The sequence below is a fragment of the Myotis daubentonii genome, chromosome 15 (genome assembly GCF_963259705.1).
Source record: "Myotis daubentonii chromosome 15, mMyoDau2.1, whole genome shotgun sequence".
Lineage (NCBI taxonomy): Eukaryota > Metazoa > Chordata > Mammalia > Chiroptera > Vespertilionidae > Myotis > Myotis daubentonii.
In genome coordinates this window covers 29,033,733-29,057,815 of record NC_081854.1, presented here as the reverse complement: position 1 = coordinate 29,057,815, position 24,083 = coordinate 29,033,733, and the positions used below count along the sequence as shown (strand labels likewise).

Below are 24,083 nucleotides of genomic sequence, written 5' to 3'. Positions count from 1 at the left end.
GGGAGGCTAGGGGACTGTCTAGGGCGGGGGGATAAAATGGATACATATGTAATACCCTTTGTAATACTTTAAGCAAAAATAAAATAAAATAAAATAAAAGCAGAGTCTCAGGGTGACATTTCTCCCCTGGAAGATGGAAAGGTGTCCCTGGGATGACAGGCACAAATGCATCCTCTGCTTAGGCGACATGACTTCTTCCTAAATATGCCAGAGGCACTCCTTGAGGAGCCAGGAAGAATGAATTCTCAGCACAGGATTGGGGTTTATATAACACAGTAGAGTAATATAGCTAAAAATTCCTCAATTCTCTTACAAATAAAGAAAAACAAAATGATTTTTAAATACTTTTCAAGAAACACTAATTCCTCCATCTCAGAAATAACAACTTATACATCTACCTCATGCATCTAGAACACACCCAAAGAACCACAGGGGCCCAGGGTCTGACTATTGTTCCTGCCAGGCTGATCCCAGTGCAAGGCTAATGCTGCCAGGATGATGACACTTGGCCAGAGAGCTCCGTATCTCTAGAGGCCAGCCTTACATCCGCCTGTGAACTTGCTGCAGGGTTCCCCTGCCCTGCCGTTTCCTGGGCGCTGTGAGTGCTCACCTGCAAAGTCCTTGACGTTGACATCCGCCCCTTCACTGATAAGCTCCTTAATGCGCCGGGCGTCTCCCCGGATGGCAGCCCGATGCAGGCGGGTCTCCCCACGCTCGTTTCTCTTGTTCACTTTATCTTTGGTTTTTGAGGCAGAGTTAGGCGTCCCCTTCTGACACACTGTCGACTGGGAGGGATGCTTTGGTGTTGTATCTACTGCAGGCCAAGGAAAGGACAGGTGGAGCATTACTGGGGGTAGAGCCAGTGAGGCTGGGCCTGGGCGTGTTCTCTGCTTTGTAGAAATTTCCAGAACCTGGGCTGTCTTCATGAGGGAAAGAGGATGGCTTTGCATGGGTGCCCATCCCCAGGGAGAGAGCCTCTCCAGTCCCAGAAAGCACCCACCATCCATCATCCTGGTGTCTCACCTGGGCTGTTTGCAGACTCTTCAGCTGTCATCTGCATGAGAAGAGCCACCTGCTGGCGCTCAGAGAGGGGGTAGCCAGCTCGGATCCCAGATAGCCCCATGCCAAACAGCAGCCCGGCCTTCCGGGTGACAGGCTCCTTCTTAATCCTCTTCCGCTCAGGACCCTGCTTCTCTGTGAGGTGGTGGAGGAGAGGGGGGATATTTCATGCCATGGAGTCCTTGGAACCCAGAGCCTTACCTGGAGTTTCAGAGCCCCTGCCTCCCACCTCACAGGGAAAGGGAAAGAATAGAGTTGGCAACGCTCCTGCTGCCCATCATCACCTCTTCCAGTGTAACTGTGAGACACAATTCCAACACCTTGTTATTAACCAATGAAGCCTGCTAAGATGAGGCCCCCACCAACCATTTATTCAGCTCCAGGTGCCTCCCCAGACCACCCACCATGTGCAAGGCGGTGGGGACAGCTGATCACCAATGTCCTGGCTCACACAGGACAGGTCTCCATCTATTAAATACACGTGTCTGTAATTCAAGTCCTCCTTCCCGTCCCGCCTCCAAACAGTACAGACATAAAATGGCAAACATAGTTTAGAAATACATAAACATATCAAGGCCGACTTGCAGTACTGTACCTTTCTTCTTGCTTCTAGGCACCTCCATTTCATGCCATGGCGCTTCGAGGAGCGAACCCGCCTTGAACCACGACATGGACTGAGCTGGAGGCATCTAAAGGCATCAACACAGAGCACTAACAAGACACGATGGAACAGCGCGGCCATCCCGTCTTAGCCTCCTCATAACAAGCAAATCTTCCACCTATCTCACCCATTATAAAATACCCTGTCAACATTCAACAAAAATGCATGTGCTGCTTCTTTTAAAAGAGGCAGGGGTTGAGGGAGAGAAAAGATACCCCCAACTCCAGGAGGTAAAAGCTTGCCTTCTTCCTTCACCTCACCCTCCTGTTGAGAGGAAATTTGGGGTCCATCAAGAGCCTCAGAACCCTCCCCCAAAGCCCATGCTTTTGGGGTGGAGACCCTGTTCAGGTCCAAGACATTGCAGGGTGTTCTAGGTCATAGGGTGCAAGCTGCAGGCAGGAAAGGAGACGTGGGTCTCTGAAACTCTCCTCTGAGGGATGTTTCCCTTGCTTCCCACTTGGCATATCCAAGGAGCCCCTATCTTCAGGTCCCTGCCTGGGGCTTGACCTTAGAGAGGTGGTGACATATGTGAATCAAGGACTAAACAGATCACATTTCCACCTTGTCCATTCCTTCCCAAAATGATAATATCCCTTTTACTATTCACCACCTTAGGTCCCACAAACATGTCCATCATTTTTATTTCCTTAAGGAAAGATTTTCATAAACTTATTTCTTTAAAATGTATTTTAAATGGCCTTTTTAAAAACTAAAGTTGTGACTTGGTGAGAATGCTGATTTATGAGTTGAGGTGATAACTCGGGCACCGCAGGTCACCATCACCAGCAACAATTAATTTTCAACCAAGCCACAAGCACAAGTCTGAGAAAGGAAGTAAATTCCAGAAATAATCTTTGTTGATGACCCTGGATTATGCATCCCCAATTCTACCTACAACCTCCTTTCCAAGCAACAGGGCCTCACGATTATCCCAGAGGCAAGAGCCTTCAAGGAAGTCTCTGCACAGGATATCAAACTAGTTCTGGCACAGCCACTCTTATAAATTCCACCCCACTTCTGAAATGACTGAAAGTCATAGTATCCAAATCATTTGGTTTAAATGCTATTACACAGCTGAGTGGTCCAATCTCTGCAGCCGCTCCATGCTCTGCCTGCCTTCTCTACATTTACCCAGTTGCTCATTGCTGCTTGCTTACATGACACATTCCGATGATGAAGATGACGGAATTTTCCATTGCCAAGGTACAAATAATGATAGAAGTAAAGACCAGGAGGAAGGCCGGACCCACCTCCTCGGCAGTTCTCCACAAGCACAAACCAATCAGGACCCCTCCATGGACAGAGATGTGATGCCCCACCACTGAGGAGGTGTTTCCAGCACAGGGTTCTGAATGTCCACTGTAATTCCCTCACAGGAACGCAGGATGAAGACACATGCACTCTCCCCACACTCTGTGAGCTGGACTCCACTTCTGCCCAATCTCCCAGGAAGCACTGCTTGGTCTCAGTCAGCCTCTTAACCTCTCAGCGTCTCTTGATCACTGTGCCCCTACTAAACATACACAGTTCACAAGGCCACTGCCTCCCCCTCACCTAGAGCCATGAAGACAGGAAGCTCACTGGGAAGAGGATGAAAGCAGAACTTGAGAAAAGCAGTGTGGAGAATTCCTGGTTGTGGGTGACATCTGCTAATTACTTCAGAGGTATAGCTTCTCTGCTGTGTGCAGATGTGGAGGGTGCTAGGTGGACCCAGGGGAGGGCAGGGCCTGAGTGGTAAGTCTTCAGGGTAAATGTAACAGCAACTTTAAAATGCCAGAGGAGCCAGGCAGAAAGAAGGCAAAAGAGCCACTGTCTTCAAGTGCCACTGCAGGCAGTAGTCTCTTTAGGGGTCAAGAAGGTCGGAGGAGGTAGGTCAGGGACCTCCAGGAGCTCATGGCACACTTTCTGAGAGTGTCAGCTGAGAATCTGTGACCTTTTACCCAGAGGGCTTTCTGCAGTAAATTTGTCCCTGGTTGCAGAGCAGGACCCAATGGCACCTTTGTTCAGGAAGGAACATAGGTCAGAGATGGAGTGTGGAGAAAGCCCTGTTGTGTTGGGCAGTTGGTGGCCCGGCACCTCTCCACACTCCACCAACCATCCCTCCCTCTGCCTCTGCTTCAGCAAAGGCAGGATTGTGTCTTCCCTCTCCTGGGGATGAATTCACACCGTCATAGGTGCCTTGGGCTGCCCCACAAGAGCCTTGGGTGTAATATTTTCTACAAGCACTCAAAGCTACCAGTATCTTGAGGGGTCTGAGTCAGGCCAGGCTGTGAGTCTTGGGGTGGAAGGAGAGCCTGCAGAAGCCCTGCCTACAGAGGAAGCCTCTCTATTCTGGCCCAGCCTCAATGAGGCCATGAAGCTCAGGCCCACCATGCACACAGGGCGTTGTTGAATGCTATAGAAGTGTTTCCGCTGCTCTCCTTCTGGACACCTCCCAGCCCAGCCTTGGCCCACTATGTCCTGTTAGCAAAGGCCAACCTCTCAGAGGTGGGAGGCTATAAAATCTGCCTCCTACTCCAGGTGGGCAATGTGCCTCAACAATCAGCCCCCTCACTGGCTAGTGCAATGCTGGGTTCAGGGCAAGAAGAGGAACACTTGGGACAAATGGCAACTCCTTTGGCATTCTGCTCATTTTTTATTTGTAATATCCAACCAGAAACAAAGTAGAACGTATATGAATTCCAAATGGCATCTGCCAAGTTTCAGAGTGGAAAACTGGTAGTTCCATGTGACAGCTGAGCAGCACGGGGAGGTCGAAGGTATGGCTCTAACAAGCCAGTCTATGAAACATCCCCCATGTTTAGATTGGGAGCGGGAGGGGGCAGGGTTGCAGAGCAGCTATCACATGCTTTAAGAGCTCCAAGGGCTTTGCAGGTGATATCCAGAGGCAGAATTCCAGGGAAGGCAGAGTGTTGAAAAGCATGGGTGGGAAACAGCTGGGCCTATGATCCCAACAGCTGGAGCAGGGCTGTCTTCCTACGAGATTCTTACTTCCTGTTCCCTCAAGTCTGTCTGCTTTCTCATTCCTACTTTGTTCCTGGTATTCCAATGTCAGCTGTGGCACTCCTCTTAAGCTGATGGATGAAAGATGGTTTCACATGAGCCTGGCCAATCCCCCTGCATCATCTTTAGGAAAACATGGTGATGTGACAGCACCCTGTATCTCTACAATGCCTATATTCTTGTGCATGTTCACCTCTGGTCTTTGTGAAGTCGGTGCACATTTTATCAGGCCTTCTTGATATATGGCCACCCAGCTGGCAAGAATCCCTCCCCTCCCCAGGCCATCACTGGGCTTCCTACTAAAGCCCTTTCTCCTTCTCAACTCATCCGTTCTAGAACACACTCTTGCTGCATTCTTTACTGCAGCTGTCTGACTAGGATGGGGCCTTTTCCCAGGGGAGTAGGACTGCCAAGGGCAGATGTTTCTGAGGGACCTCTGTGTGAAGGAGTCAGCGTTCAGAGTCCACTTCCTGCAACTGAGCCTCACTCCCCAGTAGAACGCAGATGCATCTATAGGAGAAAAGATCTGTCTGAGTTAGAGTGAATTCTGGCAGCAAGGACACAGAGTGAGCATCTAGGGCAGGGGTGGGGGACCTTTTTTTCTGCCAAGGACCACTTGGATATTTATAACATAATTAGAAGCCCGGTGCACAAAAACTTGTGCACTGGCTGGGGGGGGGGGGGGGGACGGACGGACGGACGGACGACGACACATGGACGTGTCTCTCAGCCCAACTTGTGCCCTCTCACAGTCTGGGACCCCTCAGGAGATAACCACCTGCTTAGGCCCGCTCCCCTGGTGGCAGACAGCACGCCCAATCCCGCGCTGGAGTGGGCAGTGGCTGGGGATTGCGCTGCCACCGGCCCTGGGCCGCAAACAGCAGGTCCCGATCCCACGGTGGGGCGGGCAGCGGCTGGGGATCTCGCTGCCACCCGCCCCGCCCCACACATGGCAGGCCTGGATCCCGCACTGGGGCAGGAGGCGGCTGGGGATCTCGCTGCCACCCGCGCAGGGCAGCGCAGCAGGATCTGCCTGCAGTATGCAAATTTAACGGCCATCTTTGTTGGGTTAATTTGCATACTCCTCTGGTTGGCTGATGCGCATAGAAAAGGTATGGTCAATTAGCATTTTTGTCTTTTATTAGTGTAGATTTGTGGGCCATACAAACACTTATCAACTTACAAACTAGCCTGATTGCCCTAACCGGTTTGGATCAGTGGATAGAGCGTCAGCCTGGGGACTCAAGGGTCCCAGGTTCAATTCCTGTCAAGGGCATGTACCTTGGTTGCGGGCACATCCCTAGTAGGGAGTGTGCAGGAGGCAATTGATCGATGTTTCTCTCATTGATGTTTCTAACTCTCCCTCTCCCTTCCTCTCTGTAAAAAATCAATAAAATATATTAAAAAAACTAGCATGATATATTTGGTCAAACATTTAATTAACTCACCCCTAATACCCTGGCAGGGCCAGACCAAATGATTTTGCAGGTCTTATATAGCTCACGGGCCAGATGTTCCCCACCCATTAGAGCCAGTTCAGTTCTGTGGGGTGGTATCAGTTTCTGGCTTCCACAAAATTACTGGGAGGTTGGCTTGCTTTCTGTAGGCAACATTTCCTCTCCTTGGCCATTTTTAGCACTTTTTTTCTTGTTGTTCTGTAACTTCATCATAAAATTCATGTGTAATCTTTCCCCTGCTCATAATGCACTATTCTTCCTGAACTAGGACTCCTGTTTTCACAGACATGAGAAGTTCTCTGTCTTCTCTGAGCATCAGTGACCCCACTTCTCTCCTTGGTTAGATGTTAATGTCATGCCTCAGTCCCTTTCCACACACACATCTCAAAATGTCTTTCATGTTTCCTATCTCTTTTTCTTTCTATACCTCAGTCTAGGCCAGCCGCGGGCAAACTACGGCCCGTTTGAAATGAATAAAACTATTGGAAAAAAAGACCATACCCTTTTATGTAATGATGTTTACTTTGAATTTATATTAGTTCACACAAACACTCCATCCATGCTTTTGTTCCGGCCCTCCGGTCCAGTTTAAGAACCCATTGTGGTCCTTGAGTCAAAAAGTTTGCCCACCCCTGGTCTAGGCAATTGCTTTAGTTAAAACTTCCAATTCACTAATTCTTTTTTTCTTTTTCCCAAACAAAAAACACAATTTTATTTCAAGTAGGAAATATCCAAGTAGTTTCAGAGCAAGAAAAAAAATTCCATATGTCAGTAGATTGTAGAACACAGGCCACTGGAGATATTTCACATTAGCTTTTTGTTGTTCTGTTATTATCGCAGAGCAATTGGAAAACTGGATTCCTCTGGGAATTCTGGGCTTTTTAACATGTTTGACTGAAGGTGCATCACTTGATATAGAGCAATTTCTCTGGTGTTTGTAACTGGCAAAGACTCTTTTGACCACAGGACATCAATTAGAAGAGTTTAAAGCAGTGGTTCTCAACCTTCCTAATGCCGCAACCCTTTAATACAATTCCTCATGTTGTGGTGACCCCCAACCATAAAATTATTTTCGTTGCTACTTCATAACTGTAATTTTGCTACTGTTATGAATCGTAATGTAAATATCTGATATGCCATATGTCTTTTCCGATGGTCATGACCCACAGGTTGAGAACTGCTGGTTTAAAGGGAAGTGCCTAATCACGAGGAAATTTCCTGAATGTAAGGTTTGGAATTGGCAGGGAGGGAAGATCAAGACTGAGCAATACCAACAGTGGCCAAGGAAACGAGTCCTTCTGATAATAATTATTTATGTCATACCTGATAAGCCATATAATCTGCCTATTGAATTTTTAATTTCAGTGATAATTTCCTTATGTTCCAGTGTATGTATATATATATTTTATCTACATGATCTTTTTTGACAGTATCTTGTTCCTTGATCATGTTTTCAATTTTCTCTCATTACATTCTCTAATCATCCAAAGGTGTTAAGTCCCTGGGGCTGAACCTCTCTATCAGGATGGATTTCTTCATCATTGTTAGGTCTGATCAAATAACTGAATCAATACCCCTTCCCCTGGGAACTGACCTTTAGGCCTCTTCACAATGGACATTCCACTTGCTTAGACCAGGGTCCACTTGCTAAGACCATTATCTCTCCCCTCCGGACTTCCCAGAATCTGGACCTGTACAGAGAATTCTCCACCCAGAAAAAGCCCGCCGAAGTCCTTTAAAAACCGCTGACTCCCATCACTGGGGTGTTGGAGCCATCCAGGCTCAGCCACCTGGTGTGCAGATGATCAAATAAATTCATAATCCCTCACCATTCTGGCCTCGTGCACTTCTCCTTCGGCGACCCTAACATTTGGTGCCAAAACCCGGGAGGGTTCCACAGGGATGGGGAGCCATTGCCCTGGCTTTGGTCACCCCAAGTTTGCTACTCGGAGAGCAGTAGGCAGCTCAACCTGGGCTTACCTCCGAATCCTACTCGGGTGACATGATTGGGCTTCCCTCTCATATGGACCCTCCCGAACCAGCCAAGGAGGACGCCGGACCAGGAATCTCTCCTTCTCCGTTGCTGACTCTCCATCCCCACACCGGCCAATCTTCTCTAGGTGAGTGATGTTCCACAATTCCCCTGCCCCGGGTCTTCTGCCCACTCTCTCTCACTGACTTCTTGAAAGTCTCTCGTCTCAAAAGTTCTAGCACTAGGCCAGAAGACTCCTCAGCCATTTGGCTTTGGGAGCTTCTGGATTGGGGACGCCCAGTCCAGAGGGTCACCTCTCATTTCTCATGGTGATTTCTTTAGCAGCAGGGACGTCTACCCTGGATTTGTGGTCTGTCACTCACCCTTCCTCTCTCGTGGGCCACGCCACACTCCCTCTGCACACTCGCGGTGGGGAGGATCATGCCCAATCACATCAGTTTATTTTGTAACACTGCCGTTTGGCTATAACATAAACTAGATAATAAGTCTCAATGGCCTGAAAACAGCACTTTTAATTTTAACACACTGAGCAATTTAGATAATTACTGTCACTGCAATGGAAAATGGTCAGAGATTCTCTACGTTCAGGCCTTTTTCATCCTTCAGTCCCAATCCTCTCTCTGTCCTGGCTCTACCCATCAGATCCTTCTCCTTCACACAAAACATCATACTCCTAACACTTCTGATTCTGAATCTACTTTTGACCCAGCATACCACTGACCTCCACCCCCTTATACATCGCCTACCTCACCTGCAGTAGATTCCCAAACCCCAGACTTTTCTAATCAGCAACTACCTTCTCCCCCAAGTCCCTGAGAGCCAAATCCTGAGAACATGAGTTCTGAAACAGCCTTTTCCCATCTAACACTCATTCTCAGGCCACCAAAGGCTATATTCCTTAACAGCCTCTTCTAATCCCACGCCAATTCCAACCTTGAGGGAGGTAGCAGGAACTGAGGGCATAGTCTGAGTCCATGTCCCATTCTCTATATCTGACCTTGCACAGATTGAGAGGCATCTCAGATCTTTTTCCACCAACCTGCTCACCTTTACTAAGGAATGTGACAAACTTAATGAAATCACTCAAGGCCCTGACGAAAACCCAGCTCTTCTCTTCTGCCTCATGGAGGCCTTACAGAAATTGACCACCTTAGACCCCACCTCCCCAGTGGGAACCCTTCTTCTGAACACCCATTTTATATCCCAATCAGCCCCTAACACACACCATAAACTTCAAAAAATAGACAGAGGTCCACAAACCCCTCAAAAAGATCTCGTTAACCCGGCCTTTAATAATAGAGATGAGGAGACCCAAATCCAAAAACAAAGGCGAGATCAGGCCAAGGCTGCGTCCCAGAAGGAGGCCTTCCAGCTCCTAGCCACTACTCTCATGAACCCCTACGGAGGGTAAGTCAGGGGCTAAACCTCCTCCAGGCCCATGCTTCAAATGCAACAAGGAAAGACAATCAACCAAGTCCTGCTCAAACCCCCGCCTGGGCCCTGCCCAAGGTGTAGAAGGGAAGGCCACTGGAAATTAGATTGTAGTCTGGCCCCTCCACGTCGGACCTCAGCCAGTCCAGCAAGGCCGCCCTCTGGATCCGGTTTGGAGCTCCCAGACCTCCTGGGACTGGCCACCGAAGAAGCTGCCCAGGCCCCAACAGGGCCTCACAGACTTACATCACCAGGACAGAGCCTCGGGTAACGACTGTGGTGGCAGGTAAGCCAATCTCCTTTTTAATTGACACTGGGGCCAGTTATTCTGCCCTCTCTGAATTCACTGGGACCCTTGGCCCCTCCTCAGTCTCCATTATGGGGTTGACGGATTAATCTCATAGCCATTAGCCATCTCACCTCTACACTGCATCTTACTAAATACCCTCATTCACTCTTCTCATTCTACCTCGGTGCTTGGCCAGTGCTACCATGCATCCCCTCATAAAGCCCAGTTGTCCCAAACCATAGTCACCTACCTCAGTTTCACTCTGACCTCACAAGGCCGAGCCATTCCTTGGACTGTAAACGCCTTATCTCCTTATCTCCTCCATGACTGTCCCCTCCTCTGAACTAGAAATGGCCTCCTTTCTTGGGCTCGCTGAATACTTTCACCTCTGGGTTCCCAACTTTAGTCTTCTCCCACTGAGCAAAGGGACCACTCACTGAGCCTTTAAATCCCAAGGCCAGCATTCTCACCCCTTTTAATGCTCTGAAAACTGCTCTGACCTCAGCGCCTTCTCATCCACACCCACCCCACCTTTCCCTAAGAATAACTTTCTTTACTGCACATGCTTACTTAAAAGTATGGCTACTATCAGAAGCTGAACTCATTATTACCCAAACCGTAGCATGTTATCTCTAAGGAAAAATATGGCAGTTTTAAATCCAAGCGGCTAGAGGCCTGGGAATAGGCTGCTGGGCCTGCTTCCTCCTCCCCCTGCCTTTTCTCCAGCCTCATATGCCTACACATAATTTTCCAAAGTCTTCGGTAACAAAGGCTTTGGAGCATTGCTGGGTTAAATGATATACATATAAATATTTTAAAATAGCATAAAATATTGAAACATTGATTGCTAGACATATTTTAATTCGCCTGCTCTTTTTATTACAGAAGGTCTCTTGTACTTTGTTGAGTGTATATTTTCTTGAAAGTAAGAGTGTGCTTAAAGTGTGTTGATAAATGTCAATCTAAGAAATGCTGGTTGTTTACTTTTTGGCTAAAGCTGGTTATTTGTGAACTAGAGGCCTGGTACACGAATTCATGCACGGGTGGGGTCCCTCGATGTGGCCTGTGGGGATTGGGCCTAAATTGGCAGTCCAACACCACCTGCCACTCCTGGCTGCCACTCCCACTCATCCCAGCCCCACTGCACCTGCTGTGAGCTCGCGCCCAGTCATTCCTAATCAGGAAAGGCTTGCGCTGCCCACAGCGGTGCTCCCCTGCCATGAGCTCTAGGTCTGGCGCCGGCCCTAGAAGGTGGGGGTGGGGGGGTCCAGGACGCCATCAGTCCTCCAGGAGGGCGGTGGGATGCCCTTGCTGGCCTGGGATCTGTATCCATCCAGCTGACATTCCCGCTGGTTGACAGGAGCCACCTGGAGGCTGCTTTTATGTTGTTTCTTCCTTGTGGAGCATCTAAGGAAGGGAAGTGGCTGCGGTGCCCGAGGCCGACTCCCAGGAGGCATTGTTGGGATCGTGCAGGCTGCGCTGGTTTGTCAGTGCCTGGCCTGTTCTCTGGAAATTGGACCTGCAGGACTACTGAGGAAGTGAGTGGCTGCCGCTGGGCTTGTGGGCCGTGGGGACAGGTTGGTCAACTGAGCAGCACTCCAGCTGTGGGAACACACTGACCATCAGGGGGAAGCTCCTGCATTAAGTATCTGCCCCCTGGTGGTCAGTGCTCATCATTCGGTCGTTTGGTCCCTTAGGCTTTTATATATATAGATGGGTAGAAATGCTTGTGAAAGTTCTAGAAAAGTTTGTCCAGTGAGTCAGGACTTGATCCCCCCCCCCCCCCAATGTCCAAAGGGACCCCTTCTCTCCTAGTAAGCTAAAGCAACCCCTCCCAGGCTCTCTCTTGTTGCTTATGTCCTTAAATTGAAACCTAGACTTTCTTTATTTCTACGGTTCATTCCCACTCCTTGACACTATCACTAAAAGCCTCACAGGCCTTCCTGCTTGGTATTTAGGAACTTCTCTCCCCTCCCCTTTTCTAGCCTTCTTAAAAGTCATACACTACAAAGGACACCAAGTAGGGAATGATCCCGTATTACAGGGAAATAACAAAGCAGACCAGGAGGCCAAAGCAGCGGCTCAGAGGAAGCCTCTATTTCCCCAGCTCTTAGCTATACCCCATATAACACCCTAATACACCCCAGAGGAACTTCAGTCCCTATTAGCTCTTGGGGCCACTCAGGAAGATCCATGGTTAAAATTTCAGGGAAAACATACCCTTCCCCAGGGACAGGCCCCTGATATCTTACAGACTATTCACAATTCCCTACATATAGGATATATTTACAACTCCGAAAACCCCTCATCACATGTCCTAACCTAGCCTCCCTACTGCAAGATATCCCTCAAACCTGTTCTACTTGTTACTCAGTATCTCCACAAGGACAGGTTAGATTAGACCTCTTCCCCCCCACTCATCAGTCAAGGGGCCAAATCCCTGGACAAGACTGGCAGATTGACTTCACTCACATGCCCCCTATTAAAAAACAAACAAACAAACAAACAAACAAACAAAAAAGTATCTTTTAACCCTCATAGATACTGTCTCAGGGTGGGTAGAAGCCATTCCCCACTAGGTCTAACCCACCTCATTATACAATCAGTAAATGGACCTGCTTTCAGATCTCAAAAAACTTACCAGGTCCCCTCCACTCAGAACATCCAGTGGAACATACACTGCCCTACCAGCCCCAATCTTCAGACAAAATAGAAAAGGCAAATTCTTAAGTCTCACCTAATTAAATTAACTCTCAAAACTAAAGAACCTTAAACTTCTCTCCTGCCTCTAGCTTTTATGCATATCAGGGCAATCCCCCCACATACCCTCCTTTCTTAGTCCTTTTGAGCGCATGTATGGAAGACTCTTCTTATTAGGAAACTTCCTTGCACAGAGACCCCTCTCAGAGACTATGTCCCCATTTTAAATTGCATCTGACAATTACTGAAGAACATGCTGATCAGATCTTCCCTCAACCTTTTACAGGAGATATTCCCCTACTCCTCCTAAAGGAAATCCATCAATAATTTACAGCCCTAATGGCAAGGCCCTTATCAAGTACTCTCAACTGCCCCAATGCAGCTAAACTATCAGGGCATACTCCATGGTTCCACCTTTCCAGATGAAAACCCATCCCTAGAAAAACCTCCATCACATGCGCTGGCGTCCCCTAAGTATTACAGCCACCAGATTGGGCCCACCAGACTCCACCTTACCCACATCCCAGAAGAAGAGGACGAATGAGTGAGCACTCCTGCAGGTGCTCCCTATGTACCCTAATAACCCTGACCTCCCTGAAAGCCCACCTCCTCTCCCGATACAAATCCTCCAGGTCCTAGCTACTGCTCCCTCTCCCTTTGCATCAGGATTCTCACCTTTCCATGGGACTGCCTTCTACAAAGGGATTTCGATTACCCATGGGACAAGATTTCCTTCTTTCTAGATCCTAAACATACTCTTCCCCCGCTTGGAATAATCCTGAGCCTGGAAGTGTGAATTAACTCTCCTTCTCATCCTATTCCAGCCCTCCTCTCCTACACCCATAAGAAACTTTCTCACCACCACTCATCTCAAACGAACACTTAATCTTACCCATTCCCTCCTTAGCCGGGAATTGCTGGCTCTGCCTTTCCCTCTCCTCTTCAGTGTATACCACCATCCCTATACCAATCAAGAGATGGAATCAGACAAAAATCGCTGTAGCTTATAAAAAGGAAAAGGGAACTATATTTCTTAAAAAGGCAAACACCCTTCTAGGTAATTATCCCACAGCCCAGGCAAATCAACCCTCCCTTCTTTTCTGTTTTTATATTCTATCTCTCATAGGGAGGAAGGTAGCTCCTTCCTCCCTCTCAGTCACAAGCCCTATCACTCCACACACCCCACTAATCGTCCAAGCCCCTTGATGCTTTATAAGGTCACGGGGCAATATAACAATAGGCCATCTCCCACCATCAGCTTGCAACACCACAGTTAACCTAGAACTACCAAACGGCCATTGGTCCCAATGAGCGGACTACCAGATCTCCCCAGAAGCCAATGGTTATTTCCTACAGCCAGTCTGTTTTACTTCTTATATCCAACCATCCAGGCCCCAGGGTTGGGTAGGGTAACGTCTAAAATTTAGGCTGCAGTTGTGACTGGCTTCTCCTTCCAATTTCCTGATTCATATCAACTTCTTTCTTTCTTTTAGAAATCACTATCATTCATCATTTTAAAAAGAGGGGCTCTGTGTGACTCAGCAGGTCCCTTCTCTGGTCTTAATCACCTCTCTCCAAGAAGAGAGCAGCTAGCTCTGCTTGTGGGAATTCAATGAAGGCTATTATAACCAGGAAGCCAGAATATAAGAAAGTGATATCAGCATAAAGAGCCCAGACAACAGCCTCCCTATCACTTTCACTACACCAAAGCATATGGAATTTTTTTTTTTTAAATTCATAATTCAAACCTGCAACCACACCTGAACCATGTCATCAATCCTTGCTAGTCCCTGGGCCTGCCTACACAGGTCTTCAACTGCAACCCTGGAAGCAGCATTAGTGAAGGGGCCACACCCTGACCCAGACTCCTCCTGAGAGCTGACTGGAGCACTTGCTGCAAGTTCCACACTGCCGCCCCCCCCCCCCCCAAAAAAAACTTCATAGGTCAGAATCACAAACTCCTCACAATTTAGAGCTTTAAAGATGAAAACACCAAGCAACACAGGGAATTTAAGAAATACATTCAAAGTCCCACAGTGTCTCACCACGACACATCCCAGACAGGCTCCTGTGCCCTCCTCTCTATGGCCTTGCCTGGTCAACTATATTCCAGAGTGTCCTCAAAATCCACAGAAGTAGTCCTGTGACTCTGCAGGGAGGACTACAAGCTGACTTTGCTTTGTGGCCTGTCACTGTCATCAGTTATGGTCATGAGTAGGACTACATAAGGGGTCCTGGGAATCTTCCCAGCAAATCACGGAAGCTGGAGTGGTCGCAAGGCCCTGACTCACCTATGCTATGTTTATACAATGGGCCTGGCTACCTCCTAGAGTGCATCTGTAAAGGGTCCTAAGGGAGGCTGTGATACCCTGTAGGATCACACCTTTTCTGCAACTGCGGGAAATAGAGAATTTTAAATACAAAGAATCTTCCTTTATTCCAAACCCCCCTTTGTATATGAAGCTGTTCAAGTTTAGAGAGGAAACATGTTTGGGTAATAGCTTGACCAGAGGAATTCTTAATTATTTGAAAATATTTTACTTGGATGTGCTTCTTTATGAATGACCAAATGTGGTTCCTCAGATAAACTGGGCTCTCACCCTTGAACTCAGATCATCATGGGAGGGGCAGGTGCTGGGCTCTCTCACCTTCTGTCCTGTAGCCCCACTGGTTGCTCACCAACATCCACATCCCATCTCTTTGCTGCATAACAGCATTCATCTTTATTCCATGGTAGTGGCAAGTCAGGAATGGGCAGAACCTAAGTTTAGTCATGTAGTGCAAGAAGAGAGCCACAGAGCAATGGGCCCAACCTTGCCCTTCTTCTTGACTCCACTTTGAGATGCAAGGTGATCAGGTGCCCAGTGTAGTGCAGACTGATCAGGCCTTCCTGCTGCATGTGGCTACGGCATCCTACCCCAGTCCTTCTCTATCTTTGGGAGTCTTGTCATAATGCATCAGCCAAGTCCTGAGAGTTCCCAGGGTCATACTGTGGTTGGCATGTGCCCTTTACAGCCAGAGGTTCCACAGTGGTGTCAGTTTCCCACGGTGCCACACTGCTCTCCCTCTGCCACAGTTCAGCACTCAGTGAGTGAGCAGAAGCCCCTTCTTCATCATGGTGTTGGGTTCTAAGAAGTTCTGCAGATGCCAACAGAAGAGAGAAATGTCTTCCTTTCACAAACAGAGGACAGCCCCCCGAGCAGTCACAGCAGCCAGTACTTTCCCATCTTACAGAACCAGGGTGATCATGATTTCGGTAAATAAGTAAGTGTCCTCAAACACTCGAATGAATGAGCTCACATTTTAGCACTTCTGAATAAATACCCTAGATATCAGAGACAAGTCTTACAAGGTAAAAATAAAATAAAATCTTAAATTTTTCTCATTCCAAAGACACATTCAGGTATTGAGAATAGGCAGCAGCCAAGCTCTTGATGCTTCTGGCAGAGAAGCATCAAGGGGACCTCAGGGGACAAGCAGGGCCCATCTGTGTGTGGTTCCAGTTGGGAAGCAGCACACTAATGTTCAGACTAAGGGATGGAAAACTGTAAAGAATCAAAAGCTTATGAAGGAAGCCTGGAGAGAGTAGGTAATCATCTAAACCAACCTAAACGATATTTACTTATAGATTTTTTTTCAAGTTGTGGGAAAATTTAACCATATAAAAAGTTAATAAAATAGTATAATTTGAAGTAGCAGACATCATACAATTTCATCATGAACACTGTAAGTGGTAAGATGCTTTATAACAACCTAGCAGTGAGTCGGCAGCAGGTGCTTGGGCAGGCTGAGCCTCCTCAGACAACCTGCTAATGAAAGGCTGGCCTGCTTGCTTTTCCTACACAGATAGCCAGACCTGCTTCGGTCCTAGGCTGGAAGGGCCAAGACACGGCATGTGCAGCCTATGTCCAGCCCTGGCTCTGGGGCACGCTCTGGCCAGAGTTTCTGGAAGGATATTGAAGTATTCAATATTCACCTCAATACTCATATTCACCTGGACATGAAATGTTCAGGGTGCGACCATGACAAACCACGTCAGGATGAATTTGCTTTGATTAGGCATGGATGTGTAGGGTATTTCCAGCTCTCACAGCAGACAGGTGTTGTTCTTGGCAAGCTGCCCCCAACCTTGACTAATTGTTGCAGAGACCAGCCTGCTATGGACTGGGTCATGTGCAGCAATTCCTGAGGGTCTATGAAACAGAAGGCTCTTAGGCAGCTCGGTGGTCTCTGGAGGAGGCTCAACAGCCTCTGTCCAGTCAGGGCACAGCCAAGGAAACTTAGTATTTGCCACTCAGAGCCTCAACTTCTGGAGCCTTCTGCCATGTACACCTACACCTTATAGAGCAAGCTGGGCCACATCTTCCCAGCAGAGGGCGCTAGAGGAACATGCAGAACCAGGATGCAGGGCAGTCTCCAGGTCGGTTGCTCTTGAGGACCCTAGCCTCAGACCAAAGGGACCAGCATCTATTTTAGTCACTCATCGGAATTAATAATTCTCCCCTGTGTGGCTTCTCCCCTTTCCTCACAGCTGGAGGTACAGCCCTGCAGTGGGAAGGTGTGTGTCTCTCAGAAAAATGGCCTCATCCATCTTCGCCTATATTTCTGAGCAAGAAATGCTCCTACAATTAGTACGAGGTTAATATCCAGCTCAGATTTCCTGCTGACCAGGAAGTACAAGTAGGAAGAAGACAGGTTAACAGGTAACTAATCATGGCCTACAGACCTAGTAGGGCCAGGCAGAGGGCCTCCCACTGGTGTACATGGTGCACAAAGATCAGCTAGTTTAGAGGCTCCTAATACAAGTGATACTTGACATACCCGTGAACCAAAATCATCTCACTGGAAAATCTAGTTTTGTCATATTAACAGAGCAGATTTGTAAAAAAGTTATTAAAATTGGCCCCCAAAAGGAAAATAAACATAGAAGGGCAAGTACTATATTTAACTTATATTTTTGTAACAGTCCTTGCTTGGAAAATTCTATTTTCAAAATGGTCTTCACTTTTTTCCTACTTCACAGTGATTTTTCTCTACATCCAGACTCACAGATAGTAAACATAAGCACTCCTGGGGTGCCCCAAGAACCTTCTGGACACCTCAGAGAACTAGCATGCACACCTGCTGAGAAGATGCGAACCATCAACAGACTAATCTGTGAGGCCTGCTGGAACACACAAACCTAAAAAGCCACCATCAAGATAAAATGGGTCCTTAAAACCTATATAATTTATTAACCAATGTCACCTCAATAAATTCAATTAAAAAAATTTTAAAGACATGAAACAGTCCTTGTAAAGAAATCCTACCAACCAGATAGGGTGGGTAGCCAAGATCATCCACCCCTAGGCATGCTCCACAGAAATGCAGATGCACCAACGTCTGCTCAGGTAGCACATTCTCTCAGGAGATGGGAACTCAGCACTATCTCCTTGACTCTGAAATCAAGGCTCCAAGAACACACAGGACCACCCCAGAACCCCTTCTGGAGTCTTTCAGACCCTCACATCCAGGCAGCCAATAACCAACAGCAACAGCACACCCTCTACAACTAGAACTGGCATGGGCATTAATAACAGGAGGGGATATCCAGGCCTGGCCTGATCTTCTCTGGACCTAAAGCCTGAGTCACAGAATCCCTGTGAGCACCCCTCCATTCTGGTGGGAGCCCATGTCCACATATATACCCACATCTTCCCTCTGCTCCACGGCCCCTCCCCTTGCAAACTCACCCCTTCCCATTCCCAATGTGCCTACTCAGTGACAAAAAACAAGGGTTTGGCCCATACCACCTTCCTCATATCCCAGCCAGCAAAATCATACCCATTTCACTGGCTTTTAACTAACCATAGTATCTGCACAGCTACCATGAACCTGCTTCTTTTAGGAGCACCTGCATAGGAAGGTGTGAGTGAAGGACCTGTGACCTCATGAATAAAAGCTGTGACACAGATTATTTTTCCAGGCTGCTCCCTCTGCCATTTCTCCCAATTTTCTTACATTTACCTTGTTTCAGTACCTGACACATATCCTCACATGCAGGAAGCCCCAACCCATGCCCCATCTTTGCAGGGCTTCTGCTCCTTGTCCTATGGCTGCATTGTGGGAAAGCCTGGGCCCACCTCACAGCTCTGTGGGTTCAACCAGACTCTGTGGCCTTCTGCATGCTCTGTGACCTTTCTCAGCCCTGGCATGCAACTGGCCTACAAGGTTGCAGAGCAGTCAGATGGCTAGTAGGCTGGGAAGGCCCCTGGGCACTAGGATCAAGAGGAAGAGAGTGTGGGCCAGCAGGAGAGAGGGAGGGCAGGTTATTTCCTGGACACAGCATGTGTCCCAGTGAGCAGCTCTAGATGGAACCAACTTAAAAGTGTACACACCAAGTATTATTAACTCCTGACATGTACACATTCAAAGACACAGAGACATGCACGCACATGCTCACACACACGTATACACTCCCACACACATGTGCACACATGCTCACACACGTTTACACATTCACACACAGACACATGTACACCTATACTCATTGACCTGCACTCGCTGGATCCTGTTTTCAGTGGTCCGTTTGGATTTTATTTCAAATAATTGGGTTTAATTTATGTTTTTGTGGCCTTCATGGAAAACATGTTTATCCTCCAACATGGAAAACATGTTTAATCCCCTTTCAGGAGATTAAAAAGAGCACGGAATGCCTGAAAGCCTCATGGCTGGATATACACTTGGAGGCTCCCTGGGCATGCTGGGGTCCAGAGAGCATTTCTGCTATGCACACTTATGTGAATTCTCTGTGTGCTAATCTTTTTATCATCCCCAAGTACCCCCTGGAACATCAGATAAAGAGAAGAAGCTGTGAGGCCTTGCTCTGGGTCACCCCCCAGGACTGCAGTAGGACTCCTAGAATGGGTTTGGGGCCACCTCCCAGGTGGAGCCTGTTGTCAGCAGACCCCTGAGGATGGGAGAAGAGTTGGCAGATATGATATGGGAAGGGTTCAAGTGAGGATGACCTGGAGGCAGTCAGGAAGGAGCCAGGGGACAGGAGACAACAGGAGGGACAGAGGCGGCGCTGGGCTCCTGGTACCTGTGTCTGAGTCCTTCTGCTCTCCATTGGCCCCCACAGTGAAGGGCAGCTTCCGTTTGGTTGCTCTCTCTCTCACCTCCTTCCCTCCATCACTGCGGTCCAGCTTTGGGGTCTTGGTTAGAGAAACTTTATCTTTATCCTAGAAAAAGAAAGTGACACTTTCAGATATCATTTACAAATTAGTCTCAAATCTTCACATCCACTATGGTTTCATTTATGTGACAGTTAAAGCAAATCTCTTATTTGGGTAATTAACAGCCTTTCCTGCCCGCCAGAATTAGGTGTGCCTATTGGCTTCCTCGGTCTTCCTCTATAAGGCAGACAGCCACGCTCACCCATTACGCCCCTCACAGACCAGAGCTGCCGTTGAGCCCTGTCCATGATCAAACATGGCCCCATTTCTTGTCCTGAACCAGAGGAGTCTTGAGAAATTGCGGCTAACAAGTATTATTGTTGAGTATGAAGAAAGCAGAGCATACAGAGACACAGTTGCCCGAACCCATTTTCCCAGGGAAAAGATCCAGGTGCAAGAGCCTTAAAAAGGTGTGTGGACAGGTGGTGTCTTGATTTTCAACCTGCCTGGGCCTCCCACCATACAGGAGTGTGTCCATCCCCCAAGAGACTGCACTCCTTCCTTCCTGTGAATGGACTGGGTTCTCCTCCTTCCCTGTCTGACATCCTCTGCATAGTTCCACCTGGCCTCACATGACCCCCAGTGCTCATGCTGTCTTTGGCACCACTACAGGCCTGTGACACTGTGAAGCTGTTTTCAGGACAAATCCTGCAGAGCAAGCATCAATCTCAGAGCAGAGCCCACATCTGTAAACCTGAGTGCAGATGACCCACTCCAAAGCAAGAGCTAGCAGGAGAGTGGGCAGGACATGTCTATCCTCATCACCCCCTTCCTTGCACTAGTCTCAGGGCTGGTTTGTCCTGCAGGATAAATACTAGCAAGCCCAAGTTCCAGCCCACCCTGACAAGCTGGCCAACCTTCTGCAAGTCTAGCAATGTATCTGCCTTGATGTCATCATCTGTAGAATGGAAGACAGTGCCCACCTCAAGATGATAAATGGAGATCTCAGTGCTCGTCGGGCATGTAAATTCAGCCGCTCACCATGCAGTGCTGTACCATATGAGGTGAGGTCACATGAACATAGGATGGTCTGATCCCAAAAAGCAGTGTGTGTGTCTGTGTGTGTGAATGAAATGGGCACCTTGTGGCAAGAGGAGCCCCTGCTTTGCTGTCTGCAGCAGGTGGACACCCTGAACCCAACCCCTCAGTGGACAGCACCTTAAGAGGTGGGGGTATTCCCAGGAGACGCTACCTCCTGCACCAAACATAACTGAATTCCCTCCTCCTGTGGCCCAAATGATCCTCCAGCTTGATCATTCAGCCACAGCATCCACTAACCTTAGCAGATGAGAGACATCCTCAAGTGACCAGGGAGATCTCTGCCAGAACATGCTGCCACCTCTGAGGGCATCTGGAGTACAAAGAGAGGCCACCAGGCAGAGCCTGAGCTATGGGCAATACTGCTGGGATGAGGAAGGACCCCTGGAAGATAGAGCCTAACAGATGCTAGACATGCCATCTCACCCTACTGTGTACCTGAGATGTCAGGATACAGCCACACCTGTCACTACCTGTACCTGCCACCACAGAACTGGAAGAATGGAACCCATTAGCAAAAACCCCAAACTGTAATAAACACCTGCCTACCAAGAAAACTCCTGGCCCAGTTGGTGGATCTGATCTATAGATATATTACAAATAATAAAGTATTCAGGAATGCAAGAAATAAAAAGATCAACGTAATTCACCACCTGAAGAAAATAAAATCACATGATCATTTCAATAGCTGCAGAAAAAGGCCTGTGATAAAAGTCTACATTAATTCTTACACGAAGTCTCAGCACATAAGAAGGGACATTCCTCTACCTGACAAAGGGGGTCCAGGAACCTTCTGCTCAAGTGCAGAAGATTGGGTGTTGTCCTGAGGAGGAATGAGGGGGGATGTATCTAGGCAAGGTTACCTATAATCACCTCATCTATTGAGAAGCAAACCTTCTTTTTTTTAAATGAGCAAAAGACATGAATATGTACTTTGTAAAAGAAAATACCCATATAGCCAATTAACATGTGGAAAGGTGTTCTCTGCATTAGGAAAATTCAAATTAAAACCACAAGATCTAAATAATCCCACTAGAATGGCTAAAATAAAGAAGACTAACAGTATCAAATGTTGACAAGGGTGTGGCAGAAAAACAAGAACTTGAGTTGTTGCTGATGGGACTCAAATGGCAAAGCCACTTGGAGAGTTTCTCATAAAGTTAATGAAATTAGTGCACATGTTCACAAATGGCACGGTGATGTTCATAGCAGTTTATTCATGACTAGGGGCCCGGTGCACGAAATTCGTGCACTGGGTGTGTGTGTGTGGGGGGGGGAGTGTCCCTCAGCCCAGCCTGCCCCCTCTCACATACTGGGAGCCCTCAGGCGTAGACCCCCATCACCCTCCAATCGCAGGATCGGCCCCTTGCCCAGGCCTGACGCCTCTGACAGAGGCGTCAGGCCTGGGCAGGGGACCCTCATTTCCCCCCATCACTGGTTCTGCCCCCAGCCCAGGCCTGATGCCTCGGCCAGAGGCGTAGACCCCTATCACCCTCCCATCGCAGGATCGGCCCCTTGCCCAGGCCTGACGCCTCCGCCAGAGGTGTCAGGCTTGGACAGGGGACCCCCATCTCCCCCCGATCACTGGCTCTGGCCCCTGCCCAGGCCTGAGGCCTCTGGCCCAGGAATCATGCCTGGGCAGGGGACCCCTATCTCCCTCTGATCACTTGCTCCACCCCCCGCCCAAGCCTGACGCCTCTGACCCAGGCTTCAGGCCTGGGCAAGGGGACCATCATATCCCCCCAATCCCCGGCTCCGCCCCCCACCCAGGCCTGATGCCTCGGCCAGAGGAGTTGACCCTCATCACCCTCCGATCACCAATCACCGGATCGGCCCCTTGACCAGGCCTGAGGCCTCCGGCAGAGGTGTCAGGCCTGGGCAGGGGACCCCCAGCTCCCTGCAGTTACAGGCTCCGCCCCTGCCCAGGCCTAACACCTCTGGCAGCGGGGACCTGCAGTGGCAGCCTTTGCCCTGCCCCCCAGCTCTTAGCTCCCCCTTGGGTTTCCCATCACTGTCAGTGGCAGGGGGCTTCTTCCTGCTTTCCCTCTCGCCTCCCTGCATTGTGCCTACATATGCAAATTAACCGCCATCTTGTTGGCAGTTAACTGCCAATCTTAGTTGGCAGTTAATTTGCATATAGCCCTGGTTAGCCAATGAAAAAGGTAGCGTCGTACGCCAATTACCATTTTTCTCTTTTATTAGTGTAGATAGTAAAATAATGAAACAACACAATTGCCCCTTAAAAGGCAAATGGATACATTTATTCTAGTGTAGTCATAAATGGAATATTCTACAATAAAAAAACACACATGGTTACATGTAACAACATAGATAACTTCCATGACACCTCTAGGAAAACAATACTGATACATGAGTAATCACATCATGCACTTCTAGACCACAAAAATAAAATCCCCTCTGGAACTAGATTTGACTCAATTCCTTTCCCCCCACCCCCCCACCCCCAAAGGATAACAAAGTATTAATTTTAAAATGACTGACTGTATACCTGAAAAATCCAAAGGAATATATAATTAAATAGAAAATTAGTATATAAATTAAAGAAGTTGTTAGATATTGGAATTTATTTTTATTTCCTACAATTAGGAAATGATACCAAAATATCAAAAGACATCAAATACAAAGAAATGAATCTAACAAAAGATGTTCAAGCCCCCTATATAAACAGTTAGAAAACATTACTGAGAGAGAAAAAAAAGACATAAAAATGGAGGAATATGTTTATGATAAGTGAACTCACATTGTTAACCTGGCAATTCCCCCCATTAATCTTTATATTTAAAGCAATACAGTTAAAATCCCAGTAGGCATTTTTTTTTTTTTGAAATCAGCTTATTCCAAATGCACATAGAAAAGCAAAAGATCAAAAATAGTAAGGATAACTCAGAAAAACACCAAAGTTCAGCCAACTAAACTACCAGAGATCAAGACTATAAAATTACGGTCATCACGACAGGTGGTCCTGGACCAAGGACCAAAGGTCTGGAACAAAGAGCACAAATTGGAACCCCACCTAGCTGGTGACAAAGCCTCTGCTACAACACATGGGGGGAGAGGAGGTCTTTTTAGTGACAATGACCATGTGAACATCCATAGGGAAGAAAATAAACCTTGACCCTTAACTTGTACCACAAAACAATAATTCCAGATGAACCTCAGACTGAAAGCTTTTAGAAGATAGTACAGGAGGACATCTTCATGACTGGGAAACAACAGA

The 24,083-nt window shown here is 47.9% G+C and overlaps 1 protein-coding gene across 9 annotated transcripts in view; it reads right to left on the bottom strand.

Moving 5' to 3' along the window:
• The window catches only part of ANKRD11 (ankyrin repeat domain containing 11), a 279,313-nt gene that overhangs the window by 22,243 nt on the left and 232,987 nt on the right, over positions 1–24,083 (bottom strand). For 5 of the 9 annotated variants that reach the window (XM_059667022.1, XM_059667023.1, XM_059667024.1 and 2 more), the window contains 3 exons: positions 19,675–19,813; positions 1,024–1,194; positions 611–814 (listed from right to left, as the gene is read on the bottom strand). In XM_059667022.1, coding sequence (XP_059523005.1) covers positions 611–814; positions 1,024–1,194; positions 19,675–19,813 — 514 coding nt within the window. Of the gene's footprint in view, positions 1–610; positions 815–1,023; positions 1,195–1,654; positions 1,771–19,674; positions 19,814–24,083 lie in introns of those variants that run through there. The other 4 variants (XM_059667027.1, XM_059667028.1, XM_059667025.1 and 1 more) reach the window with 4 other exon arrangements.